Source organism: Ammodytes marinus (assembly GCF_949987685.1).
Source record: "Ammodytes marinus genome assembly, chromosome: 8".
In the NCBI taxonomy this organism is placed as follows: Eukaryota; Metazoa; Chordata; class Actinopteri; order Uranoscopiformes; family Ammodytidae; genus Ammodytes; species Ammodytes marinus.
The window spans coordinates 19,437,182-19,459,195 of NC_137212.1; the positions used below are offsets into that span (position 1 = coordinate 19,437,182).

The window sequence follows — 22,014 nt, forward strand, 5'->3', positions numbered from 1 at the left end:
ACCTACCACAGCAGATGGATTTTAGACCTTTCCACTGGACCATCCGAGATCCCCTTGGATCCTGAGAAATCAAACCCAGTGTTATGATTCCATGTTTCACATTTGAGGCTTGAACTACTGTACTATATGTTAGTCATTACAAAATGGCAATGTCAAATATTGCTATTAGGGAGTCAGCCCAGGTCTTACACTCCTTGAACTGGACTTGACCTAGTGACCCGGGGTTTTTATGGTGAAATACAGGCTAAAGGTATTGCATGGGATTCCCTAAGCTTCTTATGAAGCAGCAGCAGCTTGTTGTTTGCCCTAAAAATGTCTCAAGATTTGAAAAAAGACACAAAATAAACAAGCAATGTCAGTAAAATACGAAGAGATGAGAAGAGAGAAGAAGAGAAGAGATGTTGTTTATCCTTGTACTGTTCCAAAGAGCACCCTGTTATCTAGGTGAGCTGCCCTGACTTCTGCTCTGTAATCTCCGACCAGGCTCGGAGCTAAAATTGCCACCGTCCCGTGGGTGGTCCCGCCAGCCTCCACTCACCAAAACATACGCCTCGATCTGCAAAAAAAAAGAAATAAAAAAAATATATTGAAAAAAGAGGAAGACGAGAACAAGACGTTATGATTTACTGTAGGTGCAAACTGTAAAAGCCTAGAGAGGATCCCATGCCTCTTCCCCACTCCTTCCTTATCCAACAATCATCCATCTGTGAAAGTGAGTATTGCCCTTTACCAGCAGCAGACCCTTTATAGCTGCAAACATCAATAAACCGTCTGTCTGCACAGCATATTTGGAGCCATTGCTGACATTCCAAGAGGAATGACTCTAGCTTGGCTTCTGTGAATAGGTAACTGTACATTTCTCAGCACTCTATGGCAGACTAGGTTACTCCTCCTAATTCCAGCCATTACAGATAGAAAAGTATGTTCTTGCTGAATATTATGCCGTTCTATTACTGAAGTAATGTAGAAAAAAGGTGAATGTATCAATTGGATGATATAAACAGAGATTTGGACAGTGGAAACAGATTTGACCTCATTCATATGGATTCAAAACTATTACTCAAGCCTTTTTTTTGCAATGTTTGCCCTGTGCATGTGTTGGACTATAAAAACTAAACACAACAGCAGTTTTGAATTACCTTGTCATTTACTGGCCTCAGGTCGGGAGTGACTGTGTAGACATTGATGAGCACTAAATGCAAGAAGACAGACAACATATTGTAAAATAGAGCCGTTCTACATCCTTTTTAACATGAAAACCTTCATGCAAATGAACATTATCTAGTAAAAATCTGAATGTCCTATTAATGTATCTTTGGAACAATCACAGAACCAATTGAAAAATGTTGTTGCTTGACCAAATTGACTCCATTTGAATTCTCTGCCTTTTCTGTTCAGCCATTAACTACCAGATGCACTATGAGGGAACCTTTATGTTTGGGTTTGTAGACAGGCTTGTCAGTCTGGATGAAGATGGCCGTGCCCTTGCTCTCCACTGTGACGGTGGTGTAGTTGTGGAAGATGTAGCCTCCCTCTGTGAGGTGTCGGTTCCCCCATACCTTGAGATGGGCCTGGCCTCTTAGCCCAGAGGGAACCTGGTGACGCGCGCGCGCACGCGCACACACACACACACACACACACACACACACACACACACACACACACACACACACACACACACACACACACACACACACACACACACACACACACACACACACACACACACACACACACACACACACACACACACACACACACACACACACACACACACACACACACACACACACACACACACACACACACACACACACACACACACACACACACACACACACACACACACACACACACACACACACACAAAAGGGATCAGATTTAACAAAAGTAAATTAGTTCAACAGGGAAAGGATTGAAAACTTTACTGTAGGCTGCTGTACACCAATTCGATATCAGACCCATTCATTCAACATTTTTAATAGATTTGAACAGAACCAAAGCTACAGCCTAAGAAGAAGAAAAAAAGCACTTTTAAACACCAGGGAAGGATGCCAAGCTAACACACAGCACACTACACATGACTGTATTTCACGAGAATGAGGGTGGAGGTTACAGGGAGGGGAGAGGGAAGAAATCGAGTTGTGTACACTAGATTGATCTATTCCAGCCTTCGGGGGCGGCGGACCATACATGCACGTCAACAGCTGTTGCATATTATATTGAGGCTGTTACCTTATTCCCAATGAATGAGCAGAGACAGATGTTGCATTACAAATAATGTTAGTGTTGATTTGCATGTTGCCTGAGGAATGTGCACACAGCGGACAAGGGGGGCTCTCACTACTGTGCAGCTGTCACCGCTAAACAGTGCCATGCATTTTAAGCGTCCCTGGGAAGCAACATGCATGTTTACTGCAGGATACTGCACGGGGGGAAACAAAATGGGAATCAGGTTGAAAACAAAGTAAGACTCACCTTTAGCTTGATGGTGCCTTTCTCTGAAATAAAAGAAAAACAATTGACATTTAAGCGTGGAGCATTTTCATTTACAAATCAAAGTTATGTGTACTTATATGTCAGTGCTCCGACATCTGTATAAACATCTGTATAATAATAGGCCTTCTATTAACATCCAGTAGTTGGTGGGAGCTACTAGACAGCGGGCTGCGTTTGCCTGGAGGTCTTCACCCTGGGTTTAAAAGGAAATCCAGCTGCAGCCTGTCTCTGTGCCACTCTGAAGTAGAGCTAGCGCCATCTGTTAATGGTGCCGTCAAACAAATCACACACTGAATGTATACACCGCTTGGCTCAGGCTGAACTAATGCCTCCAATTTAAAGGTAATGTCTATGACAGGCATAGCTGGTGAGGAGCACACAGGGAGGGCAGAGGTCAACACGTTGTGTGTGTTCTTCTTCCATCTAAGTCTATATGTCTTTAGTCTGCATGCCTGCCTCTGTGATCTCTACATCCCTTGAGTAAATCACACAAACGGGGGGGGGAGGTGGGGTGGGGTCTCGCAGCTCAACTTGTGCTTGTTGGCTTGGCACAGGTTCTCCTTCCGAAAAAGCGCTTGCATGTTGCCAGTCAATGTAACCCTAGCTTCAGAATTCCTTCTCACCGAGCACTGAGCCGTGGTTGTGGGCGACCGTCTGTCCCTTCACAGACAGCTGCACCTGGACGCGTGTCTCGGCCTTTGGGTTGAAGATGGTCACGCTCACACTCTCCTCCACACCCGCTCGAAACACAGAGGGCGCGGCCACCAGATAACCCCTGGGAGGAGAGAGAGAGAGAGAGAGAGAGAGAGAGAGAGAGAGAGAGAGAGAGAGAGGAGGGAGGTGGAGATGGAGAGAGAAAGAGAAGGGAGAGCAATGGAAAGAAGGCAGGTGAAGTGGATAGAGAGCAAAAGATATGAAGAGTAGACAGAGGAGGAGATAAAGTAGAAATCAAAGAACTGAGGAGGTACAAATATGTGAAATAATATGAAGTGCAGCACAAACCACTTAAGTTACGTTGCTTTTATTTGTCAGTTAACACTACATTGAAATTTGTCTTTTCGCATATCCCCTCTCAAGACATCACACTCCAGAGAGGGTACTCGCGCAGGGTCAACCATAGTACAGAACCCCCCCTGAAGCAGTGCTTGGGGTTAATTGCTTGCTCAAGGACACAATGGTAGAGATGGCGGGCCCCGTAGCTTGCCAACTACTAGCCACCATTATTAGTTTTTACTACTAACATTGAACCAGTAACCTCATGGTGAATGTAGGCATATTTTGAAAGAGGTCGTACAAGTGATCCAAGCATACATTCACATTTCTCCCTCACCACTTCTTACCTCCTCTGTGGCGTTCACACAAACACAACAAAACACACGTACAAACCGGGACATTCCACATGGATTTGTGCGGGGCGAGATCAGGTTTAATTGCAACGGTAACCAAGCCGACACAGTACCTGTTGGCCAATGAGCTTCCTGCTCTAGAGTTCTCTTTGGGTGGTCTGGCACCTCTGACAGAACCTTGGCATCTGTTTTTTTGAACAATAACGACTGAGATTCCACAGTCACTCTGACATTTAATTGAGGGAAAGTTGCCTGTCACTGAGGTCACAGAGCAAAGGTCATCCTTTGATGCATATCAAGCATCTGGGGCGGAGAAAGGGAGAAAAATGGTGCAATTGAAGTTTTATTTGGATGTAAGAATATACCATCTGGCGCCAAGAGGGTATTTCTCTTAGGTAACAATTCAAAGACAGAATAATAGTTGCTCTTGTAAGTATGGTTATGTTTAACCATACATCGGTAGAGTGGGGTCTCTTCCATGGGTTGTGTTGTGGGGCGCTTGTAGCAGTTAATACTCAAAACGTCCACTAAATGCTGAGTCTTGATCAAGTGTTCTTCAGATACCTAAGTTATTTTTTCAGCATGCATGGATTTGTGAAATGCAGACCCAGACTTCAAATGAAATATGCCACCAAAATGTGGAAGAAAACTGGAACAACATCAACCTTGTATGTTTCAGTAATGACCTGGACCTTCCAACTCTAACTTTTTTTTATATAAAAGGCAATCAGGCCTAGATACTCACCCCCTGTAAAAATGTAAGTGAAGATCACACAAATTAGGAGTGAGCAAAGCCTCGAGCACAAGCCCAATTGCATGCCTGGGAGAAGGATCAGGTGGTTGGCATTACAGCACTACAGCAATAATACAGCCGGAGGCAACTGCAGTTCCTGAGAGAGAAAGTCATGAGAAAATCCCCCTGGAAAACAAGGCTTCGGGAGAAGGAAGATAATACGAGGAAATTGACTCTGTGCGTTTGATCTACAGTGAGTTTAACCAGCTCTCGGATGAGCCCGGATCAGGTGGTGGAGAGACCATGCTTATTTCAGTCACATGGTCGACTCCCATGTACTCAAGTTCTCATTGTTTTTGCCCAACTTTTGTCCTCAGCTGAGAGCCGGTCAGTGTGCATGAGAAGGATTTGTGTTTTCTCTTTTTGTAGGTGAGGTCTTTAAACAGCCAGATCTTTTTGAGTCTAGTCACGTGGTGTGATGTTCTTAGCCTTTTTGCTTGTTTTCTTGCCCAAATTTCACCCTCAGCTGAACTGTTCAATAACCTAACTTGGCAAAGATTTAAGCACCCCCTTTTTGCAAATCAAGCCTTGATTTCAGTCAGTAATTCAATATTTTTTTTTGTTCATTCACTACACACAGAGCCACACTCAGTCCCTTGAACAACCAGGGAGGAGGGAGACTTGTTTACAACTCTTCACTTACTTACACAACTCTCTAAGGTCAGGAGGACTAAGATGTCCTAAGCAGCTGACGGCAAGCAGCCTGAATGATGGCATCAAATAGCCTCAAGTCAACATTACTTATTTTGCCTCTGTGTGCGTGTGTGGAGGGATAGGCTGAATGAAGCAGGCTACTGTCAAATCAATGCATTTACATAGGAATATCTGTCATTATCTAAATTGGCATGAGAAAACCTCTAAATGGCCCTCTTACAGAAAAGTCAGCAGTGCAGGCTACTTCAATGTCACTTTTTGGTCCAATAGGCTAAACAGAACTGTGAAAAAGAAACATGAACGGTCAGGTAAGGTGTTGGGATAGTAAAATGGTGTTGCCTGTATTGACATTACATTATAACATATGTTTAAAGCAATATGACAATAACGACAGACTGATTATGCAGCAGCCTATTACAAAACTATCGATTGAGATGCTTGCTGGCCTGCAGGTTTAAAAAGGCTAACGCAAATTAGAATGATCACCGTCTCTTTCCATTTTGATAAGAAACTGTGGCTGCATTTAGAATTTTCTGGTGTTTACAATTCTCAGATTAGAGCATCGGAAGTAGTGAGTTGGGAGGCGCTGCATTGCACCACAAAGACAACACATGCAGCAACACACACACACACACAGGTTACTTACTGTCTCTCTTGAGCATGAGTTTTGCTCACGTTGCAAACGAACAAAGTCCATGAAAGACTCAAAGCTGTCAAACACCATCGCAACATTTTGGCCTCAAGTCACCCAGATAACGCTGGATATCGGCTCTTCCCTCCCCCCTCCTCTGAAGGAGACGGGATCATCCAACTTCTAATGAAAAGCTTAATGAAATGTTAACAGTCCGTGCCTATAGGCTATAGCCCACTCTCACTCAGTCTTTCTCTCCATTGAGCTCGTTTGGCGTGATAGGTGTTGCAGAACTTCGCCCGGAACCAAAGATCTACTTTTTTGTAATCATCATTTTCGCCAAAAACCCAGCTCTTTATGTTTTCTTCTTCTTTCAGTTGGAGCCCAGAGAAGGCTGCTACACGGACAGTCCTCTCCCATGTGCCTTCCTCACCCGCCCCGGTTCCGTTCTCTCATATTTCAGCATTACAAATTGCGAGCGTCCTCCCACTTCGGTGAGCAGAATTGACACTGTAAAGACATGAAGAACGAACGCTCGCTTCCCACAAAAAGTTCCTGTTGATCTCCTAAAGTCCCCCCCCCCCCAAAAAAAAAAGCAGCGAATCAGGAGGCGATCGGTGTCCGGCTGCTCTTCACTCACTTCAATACGTCCTCAGTCCTGCGCTACGAGAGCATGAGTAACCCCAGTGTAAGGAACGGGGCACTGAGCCTGAAGTTTCAAACCGCTATATTACCTGCACATTTCACATATTTCGTAGGCTCAGTTGACATCTCAAAAGATCTACCTGCTACAACCAGTAGCTGTTGCGCCGGGAAACGTCACCAGACGGCTTGAAAAGGCATAAAAATCCATACAAAACAGAACACTTTCGACAGGATTATCTAAATGATAGTCTAGATATTTGTGTACTTCTTGGAGTGCGTTGATGCCCTCTACAGAGATATGCTGCCCTCAAGTGGTAAGTGAGTTTAAATGCAGTAAAGTCGATCACTTCAAATAACAAAAGGACCAAGGCATTTTCTTCTCTTTTTTTATGTAACAAAATGTATTGAAATTATTCTGAGGTACTGCATTGATGAGAATAAAAGCCACTGCACAGTAGATTTTCCAGCACGTTTTCTGAAATATGTCACAAAAACACCACATTGCATTTACATTTACAGTATCAATGAAACGGGTAACATCACAAAAAAGTTATTCACATCTTAAAGTAATTCAGGCACATAAGTGCAGCACCAAGTGCATAATAAGAATTTTTAAAAAAGCATCCAGGACCAAAACGCAACTTTTTTTTCTTCTATATATCAGCCTGTCAGGGAAATACTGATTGACCATTATCTTGAATATGTCAAATCTAAAGCATTTTATTGGTAAGACATACTGGCATTAAGCATCCCAGAGGGAAGCTCCATGGCTCAAATCTAATAAAAAGTTAAGAGTAGAAAGCTGCATTGACTGCTGAAATGTCCTTAAACAAGACTAATTCCCTTCCAGTGGCACCATGATCTCCCAGTGAAGAGACAAACAGACAATAAAGCAGCACACAGTGCTCTTGTATTACTGATTTACTGTATATCGTTTTTTTCAAGAGCAACCGTGAATGATGCTCCCTACAGCAAGGTCTGTCTGTTTCTCAGCCACTATGTTGTGATACAGTTTGCAGTGCAGTTTCCCTTGTTCAGGCTCAGTGAAAGCCGCCTTGGAGAAAACCACCTGGTCATTACGGGTAACCTCCACTCCATACTCCTGACAGAGTCGTGCTGTGAGTGGCGTGTCTAGGGACAATAACCCAGCGAGTCTGTCGAGAGGGAAGCGACAGTTGCGGCTGCTGTGTCCGTGGCTGTATATCAGCAGCAGATCTTTGTGACAGGCTACCAGGTGCCGGTGCAGGGCACATCTCTGCAGGAAGTTCAGCCTGTGAGCCAATCGGAGCAGTCGCACGGGGTTCCGCTCCAGGAAAGCTCTGTTGATGGAGAGAGGGAGGGAGACGGCAGGAGTGCTGCGCAGACGTTCGGGGAGCTCCATGACGTGCTGCACGGCACGGGCTGAGCCTGAGATGGGAGAACAAGAAAGGAACCATGGAGAAAGGATTCTTATTGTGTCGCAAGAGCAGCATTCAGGTGATCCAACATCTGAAATGTCTTTCAAAAGCAGGAACTATTGATGAAATTCAGTCTGCAGTATGCCCGCCTATGAATATGGCGTGATAAGAAAATTATTTTTGAATGTAAAATCTACTGACTTGGGTTACCTCTCTTTGTTGACAATAACTAATTCAGAGAAGGGCGGCTCAACAGACAAACCTTTTAATAAGATCTGTCTCAAACGTCTGCTTATGCAACAATGAATCGTCACTATAAGGGCAGACTCACACTTATCATTTTTAAATCTCGTTGTGTGCATGTATGTATTGGGTAGCAGGGAACCGTCTCATATAATTTGATGTCAGGACCATTGTCTATACACATGCTAGTGCTGGCTGATGTATTAGCATCCATTCCGTGCCAATCACACCTCTTCCAACCATGCCAGGGCAGAGGAAGTGTACCTTGCTTGAGCGTGGTACGGAGCACTCACACTTGTCAAACAAACTAGGCTAAAGCCGTCAATCGGTTTTGAGCACGGTATGAATGCCTAGTGTGAGTGCACCCTTGCATGCTATCTAGACATGCATGCAAATACACCAAAAGCAAAACCTTGTAATCTATTAAACACACTGTAACCCACCCAAGTTGTACAGCAGACCAAGAGCCTGGAACTCTTCCTGGTTTGGATACGCTTCTGTTCCAGTTGTGTAGCAATCCATCAGCCAGCTCAGATACTCCTGTAGATGTGTGTCGTTAATGCGTGGGTCGTAGAGACGCAGGGGCTCACCGCAAAGCCGAAAAGAGGCGTAGATGAGGAAACGCACTGTGCGCTCTAAAATGGCCACGCAGTTCACCCCAGACACCCTCTGGATGATCATGTCCTGCTTTACGCCACGCAGCCGATCAAAGACAAAGCTGTACACCTAGAAGACAAGTTCATTTTTAGTAAAAGAGTTTATGTTGAGAAGATTTTTCTTTTATCTGTACCTCAATATTACAGTTTTCAATGGGCTAGTACAAAATAAGCCAGTCAGACAGGCTTAGCAATGTGTGTATGAATGTCACATAGTTGCTCATTACTTTCTGATCATTTTGGGACTTTTTGTACTCCTATGAATAGGTTACTTGACGAGTATAGAGGGCGCTTATGAAAATGTGCGGTGTGTGTTGCACACAAGAAAAAGTTGACGATATTTTAAATGTCAGATAGATAGATAATAGAATAAAAACTAAGTGTAAACACCTAATAAAGTATTACATTCTTAGAAAACCTTTCCCTTAATATAGAAATTTCAGTGAACAGTTTTTCTTGAGCAAACCAATTAAAACCGGAGTAACCTTAAAAAATGATGTGCGTGTGGCGTGTAGAGACGGGAGTCGGAGGCGGAGTGTCAAAAGACGGAGCTAACTGCTTTAATGACATTAATACACTTGTCGAGTAACAACAACGGAGCAGACAGTAAACTCTTGATAGTCTCCAAACGCCAACAAGACAAAACAGGAAATTCCCCCAGTCATAACAGTTCCCCCGGAACCCCGGAACTTCAGTTCCATAGGTGAATTATGTAAGATCACTACATGCGAATATTAATACTAGCCTCAGTCCAAGGATGCAGATGAGTGGAGGCGGCGATGTCATCAATAAGGTAACACACAGTCTCCAACAAGACAGTGGGTGGGCGGAGGTCGCTGGGGATGGTCGAGTCTTTTCCGGCTGCTGGTCTGGAATACTCTTTAACGGCACGCGCGGGGTCAGCTTTGGGCCTTCTATCTCTCTCCGTGCCCGCTAACAGCTCAAAGCGGTGAAGGCAGCTCTGTGCCTCGCGGTCGCGCAGCTCGCGGGCAGGACACTTGGTCTGGCAGGTCCCTCTGGGGGGCGTAATCTCTTTCCTCTCATTTTCCTCCACCTCTCTCGCCCGTGCTTTGCAGTGGTCCTCTCGCCACGTCTCTTGGTTCCTCTGTCTCCACTCTCCTCCTGATGGTGCATCCCTCCTCTGAGAGTGAGAGCTGCTTGACAGAAGAAACGGGTTGAATGTTAGCTAACAAAAAAAATTAGGGCTCAGATACAGAAGAGTCAGATACAATCAACATACACAACAGTTGCTTAGTCTCGTGTGGTGGCCCTGATCTACACCTGACAACCTGTACCAACCTCCCTGAAACATAACTGATAAACTCAGTTCTGCGCTGACCGAGTAGTTCGCTTATTTTTTCCTTGCTTTGGAATTGGTCATTTCTTGGTGTATCACAAAATACATTTTTATTCAAGTATAGTGTGCTATCTTCCTCTTAAGATAGACCGTTATTGTCACATGTGCATGTACCACAACTTTGCAACCATACGTTGTTGAGCTAAGTTGCATTAACCTTGATCATAACCGTCATATTGGCTATGTTATGAGATACTTGTTTATTGTTCGCTGTATTTTGTAAAGCGAAGCAACAATGGACACGACGGCAACGCGTTACTAATTGCTTCCAACAACTATAATGAACTGCTAGTAGTAGCTGCAAGCAGCTAGAAGTTAGGTGTACTTCAACACCAAGCTACTACTCATTAGCTTGCTACAACAGTCAGCTAGCTACCGACGACAGATAAGGCGATAATGGTATTCCTATCAGCCAACATGTCATTAAAACGAAGCTACTTGTCAACTTTACATAAACGGTCGGCTTCGGATGCACTTTCTTACGAAAACGTTTAATATATTTAAAATAAACCCTGTGTACTCACATGCGACGAGGCGCTCTCCGTCGGTTCATTGGTCGTTTACAGAGCCCTTGAAAGCACCGCGCGTCACTTTCCAGCACCGTCCAATAAATGGCCTCGCTGTTGTTTTGATGAAACGTCACATCCGGAATGGGAGGTAATGGTTTATGTGGAGTTTGCTGCCTCAGTTTGTCACTCATTTTAAATTTCAATTAAGACAAGAAATGAACAAATCATTACTGATTAAATACATTTTTGATTGTCCTATGTTAGCATACATCAATCTTAATATGCACATACAACTCTGATCAAGTGTTTCTTTACAGTTTAAGATATTTTTGTTGCAGCTGCATTTAACACAACATGAAACCATAATATTTTCTTGCATATTGTTGCTTCTTTTTTTCTTCTATTTATTAACAAAGTTACATCTATAAAACAGTAGCAGTCATTATTCAATAAAATACCATAACGCATAATACAGACATAGATTAAAACAATTCAAATAAATGAGACAAATGGTTCAAATAAACATGTGTGGTAGAGGGGTATTCAAAGTGCATGTACAATTCATCCCATGCTGTGTGGTGTCCTTCACTGTTTGGGGCAGAAGAGCTTGTGGGTTCGTGCAGTACCAAGCTGCTCTTCCTCGTTGGCCTGCTGGACATGGATCGTATCACGGCACACCAATGATGACATCTCCAGCAGCTCTGAAAATGCACTGGGAAATGGAAAACACCAATGTTTGAGTATAATTCAACCTGGTTAAAGTAAGGACGCATTTTTTAAGTGCAACAGTATACCTGCCAATGTTTGATTACTTAAAATAAAGTAACAATCTAACTTTCAACCTAAAAATACAAAATTAATATTTCTTTAAAGTAGACTTTGTCATGAGCAGTTATGACAAAGCAGACATATCATAAATTCTTCTGGAAAGGAGTAAAAGAGGAATACATAAATTTCACACAAAGCAGACCATGTATTCACAGCATCAACAGGTAACAAAAGTTCTCTATACGTGCTCTGTATGTGCCCACCCTGATAACTGCTGACTGATGTCTCTTGATGTCATTTTCATATCCTTAAGACACTCTAGAGAAGTGCTGTTGTCCTTGTGATCTCCATCTGTGCACTGCACCAGCAGCTTCTCACTCTCCTTCAGGCAGGATTCAGTTTTATCTAAAATGCGTGGATACAGGTACACATGATTGTCATATGATTTATGATATATGAGTTCGCTGCAAAATAGGTAATGTTTTATAAACTTGTAAACAGAGTAACATTAACCTAGAAATTCCCTTCTGTCCCCGTCAATGTAGAAATTCTTGACAGGCAGTTCATGTCGGGTGGTGTCAACAGCTGTAGCAAAAGTCTTGTAGTCCGTTGTGAAGGACCTGGCAGCTTCTGCCACAGGAGTCAGTGCAGCAATCTGATGGAAAATTATAATATTTGTAGGATGAGAATCACACAGTCAAAGGCATATTGTCTTTTACACAAAAACAAAATGCATACATTTCATAATATTATTCTAAAAAAACGTTTTAACCAGCTATACACAATATATCAGCTGTCTTGATCAGTCTGATTGATAATATCACGCCGCATGGATGTGGCCCAAGAAGATAAACAGAGTATGAGCACGTCAAAGAAGCAAAGTCGCCAAATGTGAACCCTTGTGATGCTTTGTCATAAATATGGACATTTCAAATATCTATTACGTAGGAAACATTGTGATTTCTAGCTATAAAAGGAATGTCCATAGTGTGAGTGCAATCACACTTTGGATAAAAAGGAACTTGTATTAACATGTCAAAAAGGATCCCAACAAAAGGAGGTGGTGTCCTGACCTGCAAATCCAGCAGCTCATTGTGAAGCTTTTCCTTTTCCATGAGGAGGTACTGACGCTTCTTCTCCAGGACCTCATTATACATGGCCTCTTCTTCCTCCATCTCCTGCAGGATCCTGGCCTCTGCCTGAGCCTTGAGCTTCGCAGTATTGTTCTCCATCTTAAGTAAAACATCAGAGAGATGAAGCCAAATCATTCACAGCATTCGACTCTGACTGGGCCTTTATTCCCCACAGAACACAGTGGACAGGTAACTCACCTTAGCTGTTAGGTAGGCCAGTAGGAATGTTTGCATCTCAATAAGCCTCTTCTCCATCTCGGGATTTCTCTCGGGTTCACCTGCATTTTCAACCACTGTTTTTTCTTAAAGAGACAGATTTTTTTTTAAAGTGTTACAGGATCCTCCCATTTGTAAATAAATGTTAGTATTTAAAAAAGGTGCTTATATCAATTTACCTTTAATGACAGAAATATCAAAATCTGGTCGAAAGCAGTGTCCATCTGAGAAAGTGGACTGAAGAATACTTCTACCTAGCAGTGACGGCTCAGGAATGTGCAACCTCATTGCTGTAAGGACGATAACATGAAAATATGCAACAGTTATTCATAGTTCACATTTAGACAATGTTGCAGGCCCAATCAGAACCTGGAGGTATACGTTATTGAAAATATATTTTCACTACCTGGTTTTAATGCTCGAAAATCAGCCGATTTGACTTAATGCATGCACAATTAAGGTAACAACAACATAGCCCTTTACACCTAACATTATTAAAATGAGAAATGTATACACATCTATCATGAACAACTGTAAATAAACAGTCACAATCATCACCATAGGAAGTACTTACATGATGCTAGAGCCTGTGGGGCCATTGAGCGTCTCGGGGGAGTGCCCACCCTTGGTTTGACACCACTAGGTTTAGGAGAGGAAGGCCTCGGTGGCGCAGCAATGGACTCATTGGTCAGCGAATTAGTCTGTTAATAGTTGGTTGGAGGGTTCAATGAGATACATATGTGTACAAACAAACAATAAACAACATAGATTAACACTTCGGAGGCACAAGAAAAAACGTTTTGAATAATAAGTTCAATATTGTACAGAGTATTGGCAGCTAAGGTGCACATAAGTAACAGTATATAAAAGGAAGTTGGATTAGAATAAATTAAACACACTAAAAGAAAAATATATTAGCATTACCTTTGAAAGAGAAGTCTTCTCGGCAGCCTGCATGTATCGAGACTTGACAAAAGTCCCACTTGCTGGAGATTGATGAAAAGATATTGACAAGAAATACATTTATAAAGTGTATATCTGTGCATGTCTCATGTCAGCTCTACGTTGACTTTAGGTTGGGGTGTCGTGTAAATGTATCCTTGCAGAGGGAGGTTAGAAAGATAGTTTTACGGCACAGTCACACAGAACTGGTCAAACTAACAATTGATAAGTGTCGAAGACTCAGGCAGCCCAAACTTATTTAACACATTTCGAATGCCACGCTTCCGTCAGTCTGCCCCAGGGCAGCTGTGGCTACTATGGTAGTTTACCACCACCAGTATGACTGTGTGTGAATGAATGGAACCTGGAACCCTGTAAAGCGTCTTTGAGTGCCTTGAAAAGCGCTATATAAATCCAATCCATTATTACTTACGTTTAACACTTTTCTTCCCAGTTCCACTGTTGTTGGCTTTAGTAGCATTGTTCTCACTTTTAGAGCTGGAAACAAACACAAAGGTAGCTATTAAATGTAGTAATATGGAAATGAGAAGACAAAATACACAGCACAAAACAGTTAAGTTGCCTTTAGTTGCATTAAATAATAATAAAAAACGAGCTAAACCCGAAGCTAAGCTAACGTTGTAACTGAGCCCGACAGCGTTTCATCAAATGATCCTACAATTTAACAAGCCACACCCCTTTGGAAAAGTCCTAACTAAAGAAAAGTAAAATACGACAACGACTTTAGTTACCTTTTAGCGTCAGTGGAGGTATTTTTAAAACTACTCGGCACTGTTGATGTTCTTTTCGACGCCATAATGTTTTGAAACAAACCGCCTGTACAGCAGTTTAGTCAAACCGGCAGAAACGAGTTGTGATGTATAGTTCCGCTCTTCTTCTTCTTCCGTGCATATTTGTGGTTTCAAGTTTATGCTGATATCTGCTGCTGTGGGGTGTCTAGTTTAAATCATTACAATGATCTGAATTATTAAAAAAATAAACGTTAATCCCGTCCTAAGGGGATAGTCCAAGTTTTAGCCTACTTGACGTTGCAATTTTAAAGGTGTGTTGCTGCCTTGTTTTGTTCCAGTCAATAAATGATGTTGCCTCAACCTGCTCCATTCAAGTAACAGTCATGTTAAAATAGACTGTAGTGTGTTCTTCAATCACTCATAAGCTAATTTAATAATATTTGTATATGGTCAGACTCAGACACCAGTCAGACAATGTCATTGTGATGTCTCAATGTTTGAATTTATTTGGAGATAGGCCTAGAAGGGAACTGTCATTACCACCCAAATGTATATAAACTCAGTTTTGCTTTTGACATCTCAGAATAGGCCTACTGCATACAGGACTACTTCTACATTACCCCTGTTTACAACTTTTGATAGCCAAACTATTTAACCTATGTCCATAGTTGCATTAGTCTAAAGATTTAAGAGTTTATTTTACCTCATAGAGGATGTTGAGAGACATAATTATATGAACGCCTGTACCATATTGCATTATATTTTAAAACGTGTTCATAGGCTTTGAAGAATGAAAAATCTGCTTTGCCTGGAAAACGGCAGTTATTCTAGTAACCACTAGATGGGTGTAAGGGTCTGCATTCACGGCCAGTGTAAATACACACTCTCTGACAATCCTTTCAAGTTAAATATAGTTTAAGTCCACACAGATCTCCCTGTTTTGTGTTGATTCATTAATTTTAGTTCCCCTGTATACCCTTATAAGTGTAATTGGGTGGGTGGAGCCAATCCCAGGCAGCAATATTGTGGGAAGGCTGTGTAAAGGCTGAGCAACCAGACCATCATAGCGGTAAAAGGCATCTAGGCAGTTGAGAGCATCCAGTCTGCCTAAGTTGCACATCGGTGAAGGTCATTTAACTGGAGCAACTAGAAGTTATCCACACAGACATAAGAAAAAATGCAAACTTGAATCTTTTTCATTTGCTGTTGTAAGCCAGTTGATAAACACACATGTGCATCTACCTACATGTGTCTTCGTACAGTTTGTGTGTGGGTATCTGCTTAGCAAGTTCTTTTACCTGCAGTTTACTGCTTGTTTGTGTGCACAAGTCTTAAAGAACATAAAGGGTGCTGATCCCACCTGTCTGAGCTGGACTCGGACAACAGGAAGGACAATGGGAACAGGGCGGGCGTGGGACTGGGTGGTAAACATTGGTCAGCCACTTGGGCCCTAAGTCCCTTCCACAGACATAGATGGATAAACCACCGAGGGGGGGGGGGGGGGGGGGTTGAAGATAGAAAGAATACTGCTGGCTTGAAAGTGGTAATCCAAACCATTAAAAGTATAAGCAATGCTGCAGTGAGTTTAGTTTTTGCTTTAACATGTGAATGGGCATTGTATTTCCCTTTAGTACCTTATAATAGTGCTGTAAGTATGCTGGGTAACATGCAGGTATTGTAAACTAGTCTTATTCTGACCTTTCTGATTTAATTAATTTTCATGCTAAAGGTTGAACATTGGGGTTGGCACTAAAACAAATATCTCAAGAATACATGCCGGTATTTATGTGTGTTTCTTTGTGTGCCAAGCATATGTGTGCCCTACTTTATCTTTTTCTGTGTAAAGGCTGGGTCTTTGCTGATCTCTCTCTCTCTCTCTCTCTCTCTCTCTCTCTCTCTCTCTCATCTCTCTCTCTCTCTCTCTCTCTCTCTCTCTCTCTCTCTCTCTCTCTCTCTCTCTCTCTCTCTCTCTCTCTCTCTGTAATAAAGCCTTGAGGCTGGCTGCTGCGTGTCCGCATGCTGGCTGTCCATCTCTCACCACCAAGCAATGCCAGGACCAATAGCTGCTTTGAGCTGGACAACAAGTGCGGTTGATGATGGGCATATTAAGCAGTGTGGACTCCCTTGGATTCAATGAGTAATACTTGTGTTAAAATGATATAAATAGTTTTATTGTTAAGAATCTTTTATTTGTTTTTTTACTTTTCTCTGGAGTAAAAGGGAAGATCCAGCCCAAGGTTTGAGGAGCCAAAGTGATGAGTGAGAAGTGCACGTTGAAAGACAGCATTATAAGGACACATGAAGTCGCTGAATGAGAGTCCTTGTTTCATTTCTGAGCCCACCTCTGCTGCGTTTCTCCTCGCTCCGAAACTCTGACGTCCAAAAAAACGTTTGTCTATGTCACTGTGACCTCACTGATACTCTACCTTGCCGCTTAAACACATTTTTTAGGGTGATAAAAAATGCAAGGTGAAGTGGCTTCGATTCACGTGAAGTGAAAGGCAGCCCTCCGAACACATGTATGTGCACGCGATTACGCACACACGCAGACACAACCCACCCATGCAGCCCCAACACCCTTCTTCCCTTTTTTCGGTAAGCTGTTACTCATCACTACCCAGTCTGCCAGTCTGCTCCACATAGCCTTACAGGAATGCTTCAAATACACAGTGTCTCATACAGTAAAGCCAACAGGAGGTGTTTCAGCATTCACTTTGATATCTGAACCAAAACATGCTACACTAAATCTGTATTGTGCATTTGTATGTATCTATTCAGTATTCAATATTAGATTTGCTAAAGCTATCATCTAACTAGGTTTTTGGTCTGAGCATGTGCTGAATCAGTTACTGTCTGTCTTTTTATATATTTATAAAGATCTTTTCTGGTAGGGTTTCTGGTTGAAGCGTTTCCTTTCAATCCTGACAGAAGTGCCACCTCAGAATTGGCAAATAGACGGGCCTATGACTTCCAATGTTAGCTCTGAAAGAAAAGAAAAAAGGTAACACTTTACAATAAGGGTACATTAATTAACTGTTACTTAATGGTTAGTTAATGCTATTAATGGTTAGTTAATGCATATTAAGCATTAATTAACTGTACATGCTTAGCTATTAGTTCATTAGTTAAGCATTAACTTAGCATAACGGTTAGTTCATGCTTAGGTAATGCTTACTAACTTAGCAGTTAATAACAGTTTATTAATGCTTTGTTAATGGTTTTTAAGCATGAAGTAAGCATTAACTAACGGTTAATTAATGTGTTACTAAAAAAAAAGCTAAGGAAGGACCTAACCCGTCAGCCAGGGTCTAACAGTATCAAGTAGTTAAGCTTCTCTCTTTCATCTAACCATGGTAAGCAGAGGAGCATTAGGACGGTGTTTACTTTCACATTACCTGGGCGGCTCTGCTAGTCATTTTGTCCCTTAAAAATCTCCAATCCACACACTGGGCGTACCACCTCTGATATATTATAATGATAGCATAGCGAATGGAAGCTTTGTATGAATGCACAAACAACTACAGTATGTTCACGAAAGAAACAAATCAACATCGATCAAATTAGCTGTTTAAGAATACATTTATAATGGAAATGTTAGAGATTTTGGGATGCATGTTAATTTGCTTTGTGACAGACAGATAGTTTAAAATACAGATTGGAAACAGCTAGCGTTGCTTCATCCAATGGTGGATATAACATGCTTAATTTGTAAGATTTAGAGGTGCTGACATGCAATTTTTTAATCCCTTTGAGACAGAGCCAGTTAAGCTGTTTACCTCCTCGTTCCGAGTCAAGTTAAGCATTTCTTGGCTGTAGCTTTTCAATAACAAACAGGATAGTGGTATCAAGCTTCTCATCTACCTCTCGGCAAAAAAAGCAAGTAAGAGTAATTTAGGTGGACTAAACTCCACATCATTTGCAACGTTGAACAGCAGCCTGCTATCAAAGCGACCCCTACAGACTGCATCAAATGACCTGGAGACGTATTTTTCTCCTCCTCTGTGCATCACTCGATTCCTAATTGTTTAATTACCATGCCTATCTTTCACAGGATGAGACTTCAGCTTGGTGTTCACTCTTTTTAGATGAAAGCTTGCAGCGTCCCTGGCTGCAGTGCTGGAGGCTGGGGGGATTTGCCATAGGTGTCTTAGGGGGGAGTTGTGTGTTTGTTCAGGCGGAAACTTTAACAACGGTACATCCTCAGTCACATTATTACAGGTCAAAGATTCATGATCCCCAATAAATATACAACTGCAGGAGCAATACCTTGGCCAATTGTAACCTTAAACTATTAAATGGAGGCAGATAATGACTCTTAATTTAGATTAAATATACTCGTATGTTGAATGTATATTGCTTACTGTCTTGTATAACTTTAGAAACCAATGCATTGGTTGGACATGTAGTAGTTTTACATGTAGTTTATGTAGTATTAAATGTACTGGAGTGTGTGTGAGTGTGTGTGTGCATGCGTGCATCTGTCTTTATGTGTCCATGTGTTAAGCCTCTGTGGGACTGTGAACATTTTGACAACGAGAGATGAGCACCATACAGCATGACTGGTTGTGTGTGTGTGTGAGAACCATGTGTAGTGCTTTAGTAGGGCAGTGTAGCGTGCAGTGCAGGAGTGAGCAGAGGCGGCCCAAGCCAGTACATCCCCAGTACTCTGGTAATCCCCGCGTTTTCAGGAGCCCTGGCCCGTACTTGATTAGCTTGAGCAAGAAAAAGGTTGCGCTCTCTTGTATTCCTCTCTCTCTCTCTCTGTCTCCCTCTCTTTCTCTCTCTCACTCTTTTATTCCCTCTTTTTTCTCATGCCCCCCCACCTCTGCCCGTCCCCTGGAGCCACTTTGCGAATGAATGGATACCAAGTGTTTACTCAGCAACTCTGCCTATCCCTCTATATTTCTAAGGATTTCATCAAAAAGAGGACTATGTAACCTGTTGACCAATAATCAAAGGCCCATGGGGGACTTTAGGTTAGGTCTGATATAAAACTGGACAATATGTACAATATGTAAGGGGATGCATTGCCCGGCCATGCATTTGTGACTTCATATGCCCACATGTAAACTGCATCTACATTATCTTGACTTTTGGAAACATGCACGCACGCACACACACACTTTGTGATTAGCTTCTGTCACATTACAACATTACAGTAACTTGGATCTTATGTTATGCATTCAAGGACATTTTGACAGAAACACAGACACACACACACAGACACAGACACACACACACACACACACACACACACACACACACACACACACACACACACACACACACACACACACACACACACACACACACACACACACACACACACACACACACACACACACACACACACACACACACACACACACACACACACACACACACACACACACAGAAATATATTACTTTGCATTTTTTGGAAGTACTATCTTTATACATATTTGCCTTCAGGTGTATACAACATAAATACGTCAGCAAGCTATTAAATGCCCCAAACCCAGTGTCAGTCTAGTTGACTATGTTGAATTTTGAATTTTTGATCATTATAATGTTATTTGTAATGTGCCAAAAAGCATGTAATGTATTTATTGCATTACCTTAAATATGACCTTTTAAATGTACTTCTAGCACTTCACAATGCATTGCATTTCAGTAAGCATGCCTTTTTTAAGTGTCCCTTGTGTCCTGTGAGATATGCCTATGTTATTACAGTATGCTACTCTACAGTACTTGCCTTTTACAGTAATTGCTGTTAGGGGACAAATAACGTTATTTGAATTGCATTGAATTCAATTCTATACTGTGGTCAGGAAAAAGCATTGAGGTGTGATTTAGACTGCCTCTGATGGGCAAATAAAATATAATCTATTCAATCTATTCATTACAGTGAAGTAGAGTCTGCATACTTGGCCACCTTCAAAAAAAAATAAAAAATCACCAAAAACAAGATTTCCCTGGTTCTCTACTGATTGTCTGTAACACACGCATTTATATAATTGTGACGGTGTGAGAATGTGTCACCACAGTTCTTCTTAGCAATTAAGTTGCATACAGGAAGCCCAGATATAGCAGTGAAAATACAGAAATTGTATAACCCTCTTTCCTTTATTTGTGAACATCTTAATGTTGGCTCAGTACTGCAGGTGAGCAGCATCATCCTTGAATAGGGTTTGTGCTGAGGGATCCTAAAAAACACAGGGTTGAACTGGAGAAAGGTTTTCAGTTGCACAGAAATATGTATGTGTATGAAGGTCAGAACAAGTGGACAGGGAGCGTAGAGGTGCAGAGAGGTACATGGGGGAGCTCTGGTGGGGTGGTGGGGTGGTTTAGGAGGAGAGGGGATTAGCAAGAGGCCGCAGGCCCTGAGGCAGAGGGCCCGTTTCCTGGCCTGAGCCCCTGTTTGTCCTGCCTGACCTGGCAGCACTGGGGGCAGATCCTGCTTGGATACAGCAGCGCTCCCACGCCTGTCTGAAGCTGTTAGCCACTGGCTGTGAGTAGCTAGCCGGGCTTAGTGTTGTCTGAACTGCGGCTGGGTCGGGAGGGGTCCAATCATCAATGTGTGAGTGTGGGTGGGGGGTTCCAGCTTTATGTTGGCGGAGTGAGGGTGACGGGAAAACAGGCATCCCGTAAGGCATGTGTGCGGTTGTGATTAATGACCTCGGTTTGATTATGGCCACCATATTTTTCCATATCAGGCCTATTAGAAGTAAAGCCGCCTCTTTTTCGTCTTTTTGGGGTTTTCTCAGTCCGTCCCTCAACATGAATTCTTATGTAACAATGGTGATACATTGAAGGAAAAACTAACATAGTTTTTGTCCTAAACATATTGGCTTCAGTGCACATAGCATAGGCTACATTCTACACAATTCTTCCCATAATAATATATGTGGTGGTTGGTTGATGGTTGTAGAAAACACTATCTAATAATCTAGTCCAAAAGGACCATCAAACATTCTCAAAGCCACCAAACTCATTCAGTGACCTAACTCTGATATGCCCCCTCTATTGTTCAGGTTATCCTTCAATTTGTGATTCAGCTCTCATGTTATTATATGTGCATGTAACATGATGGCTGCCTTATGGGCTCAATCATTCACAACAGTCCACAAACAGACATCTCTCTCCCCATAAGTGACGGCAGCAGGTCAACTCCCTGTGTGTCTTACCTTCTGTAATTAACTCTAAACCCTCTATTTGCCTAAATAATCAATTAGAAGCGCTATCACATACTTGTGTTTAAAGGGTGTTTATCCGCCTACCAATTGTGTGCAGGACTCTGTTTTGACTTAAAAATCCGTAAGATAACACCCTCTCCTTTCTGGCCAGGGGGACTGTTTGATTATCACTCTCCAAAAATGAAAATGAAATGAGGGGATATTTACTTTTCTTCCCCAAATGCTTTGATAGCTCAATTCCTTGTTTTCAGTGGCTTGTTATTATTTTTCAATCGGTGGATTTCAATCGGTGGATTGG

At 42.2% G+C, this 22,014-nt stretch overlaps 2 protein-coding genes across 2 annotated transcripts in view; both read right to left on the reverse strand.

The window, feature by feature from the left end:
• Positions 1-6,504, reverse strand: part of cpamd8 (C3 and PZP like alpha-2-macroglobulin domain containing 8) — a 46,525-nt gene extending 40,021 nt beyond the window's left edge. The window contains exons 1-7 of the mRNA XM_080032602.1: positions 5,939-6,504; positions 3,123-3,274; positions 2,479-2,501; positions 1,430-1,595; positions 1,140-1,192; positions 539-556; positions 7-61 (exon numbers count right to left, since the gene is read on the reverse strand). Coding sequence (XP_079888728.1) covers positions 7-61; positions 539-556; positions 1,140-1,192; positions 1,430-1,595; positions 2,479-2,501; positions 3,123-3,274; positions 5,939-6,024 — 553 coding nt within the window. The 5' untranslated portion in view covers positions 6,025-6,504. The remainder of the gene's footprint in view (positions 1-6; positions 62-538; positions 557-1,139; positions 1,193-1,429; positions 1,596-2,478; positions 2,502-3,122; positions 3,275-5,938) is intronic.
• Positions 6,505-7,508: 1,004 nt separating this feature from the next.
• On the reverse strand, positions 7,509-14,617 carry LOC307254430 (uncharacterized protein; the record flags this gene model as incomplete). Its single annotated transcript, XM_080032821.1, has 14 exons — positions 14,542-14,617; positions 14,223-14,287; positions 13,772-13,833; positions 13,422-13,548; positions 13,027-13,137; positions 12,830-12,933; positions 12,572-12,730; positions 12,012-12,153; positions 11,762-11,903; positions 11,320-11,442; positions 10,746-10,841; positions 9,610-10,018; positions 8,652-8,934; positions 7,509-7,975 (listed from the first exon to the last, which is right to left on the reverse strand). Exons 1-14 carry the CDS (start codon positions 14,604-14,606, stop codon positions 7,509-7,511), a joined length of 2,355 nt encoding a protein of 784 aa, XP_079888947.1. The 5' UTR covers positions 14,607-14,617.
• Positions 14,618-22,014: the final 7,397 nt, after the last annotated feature.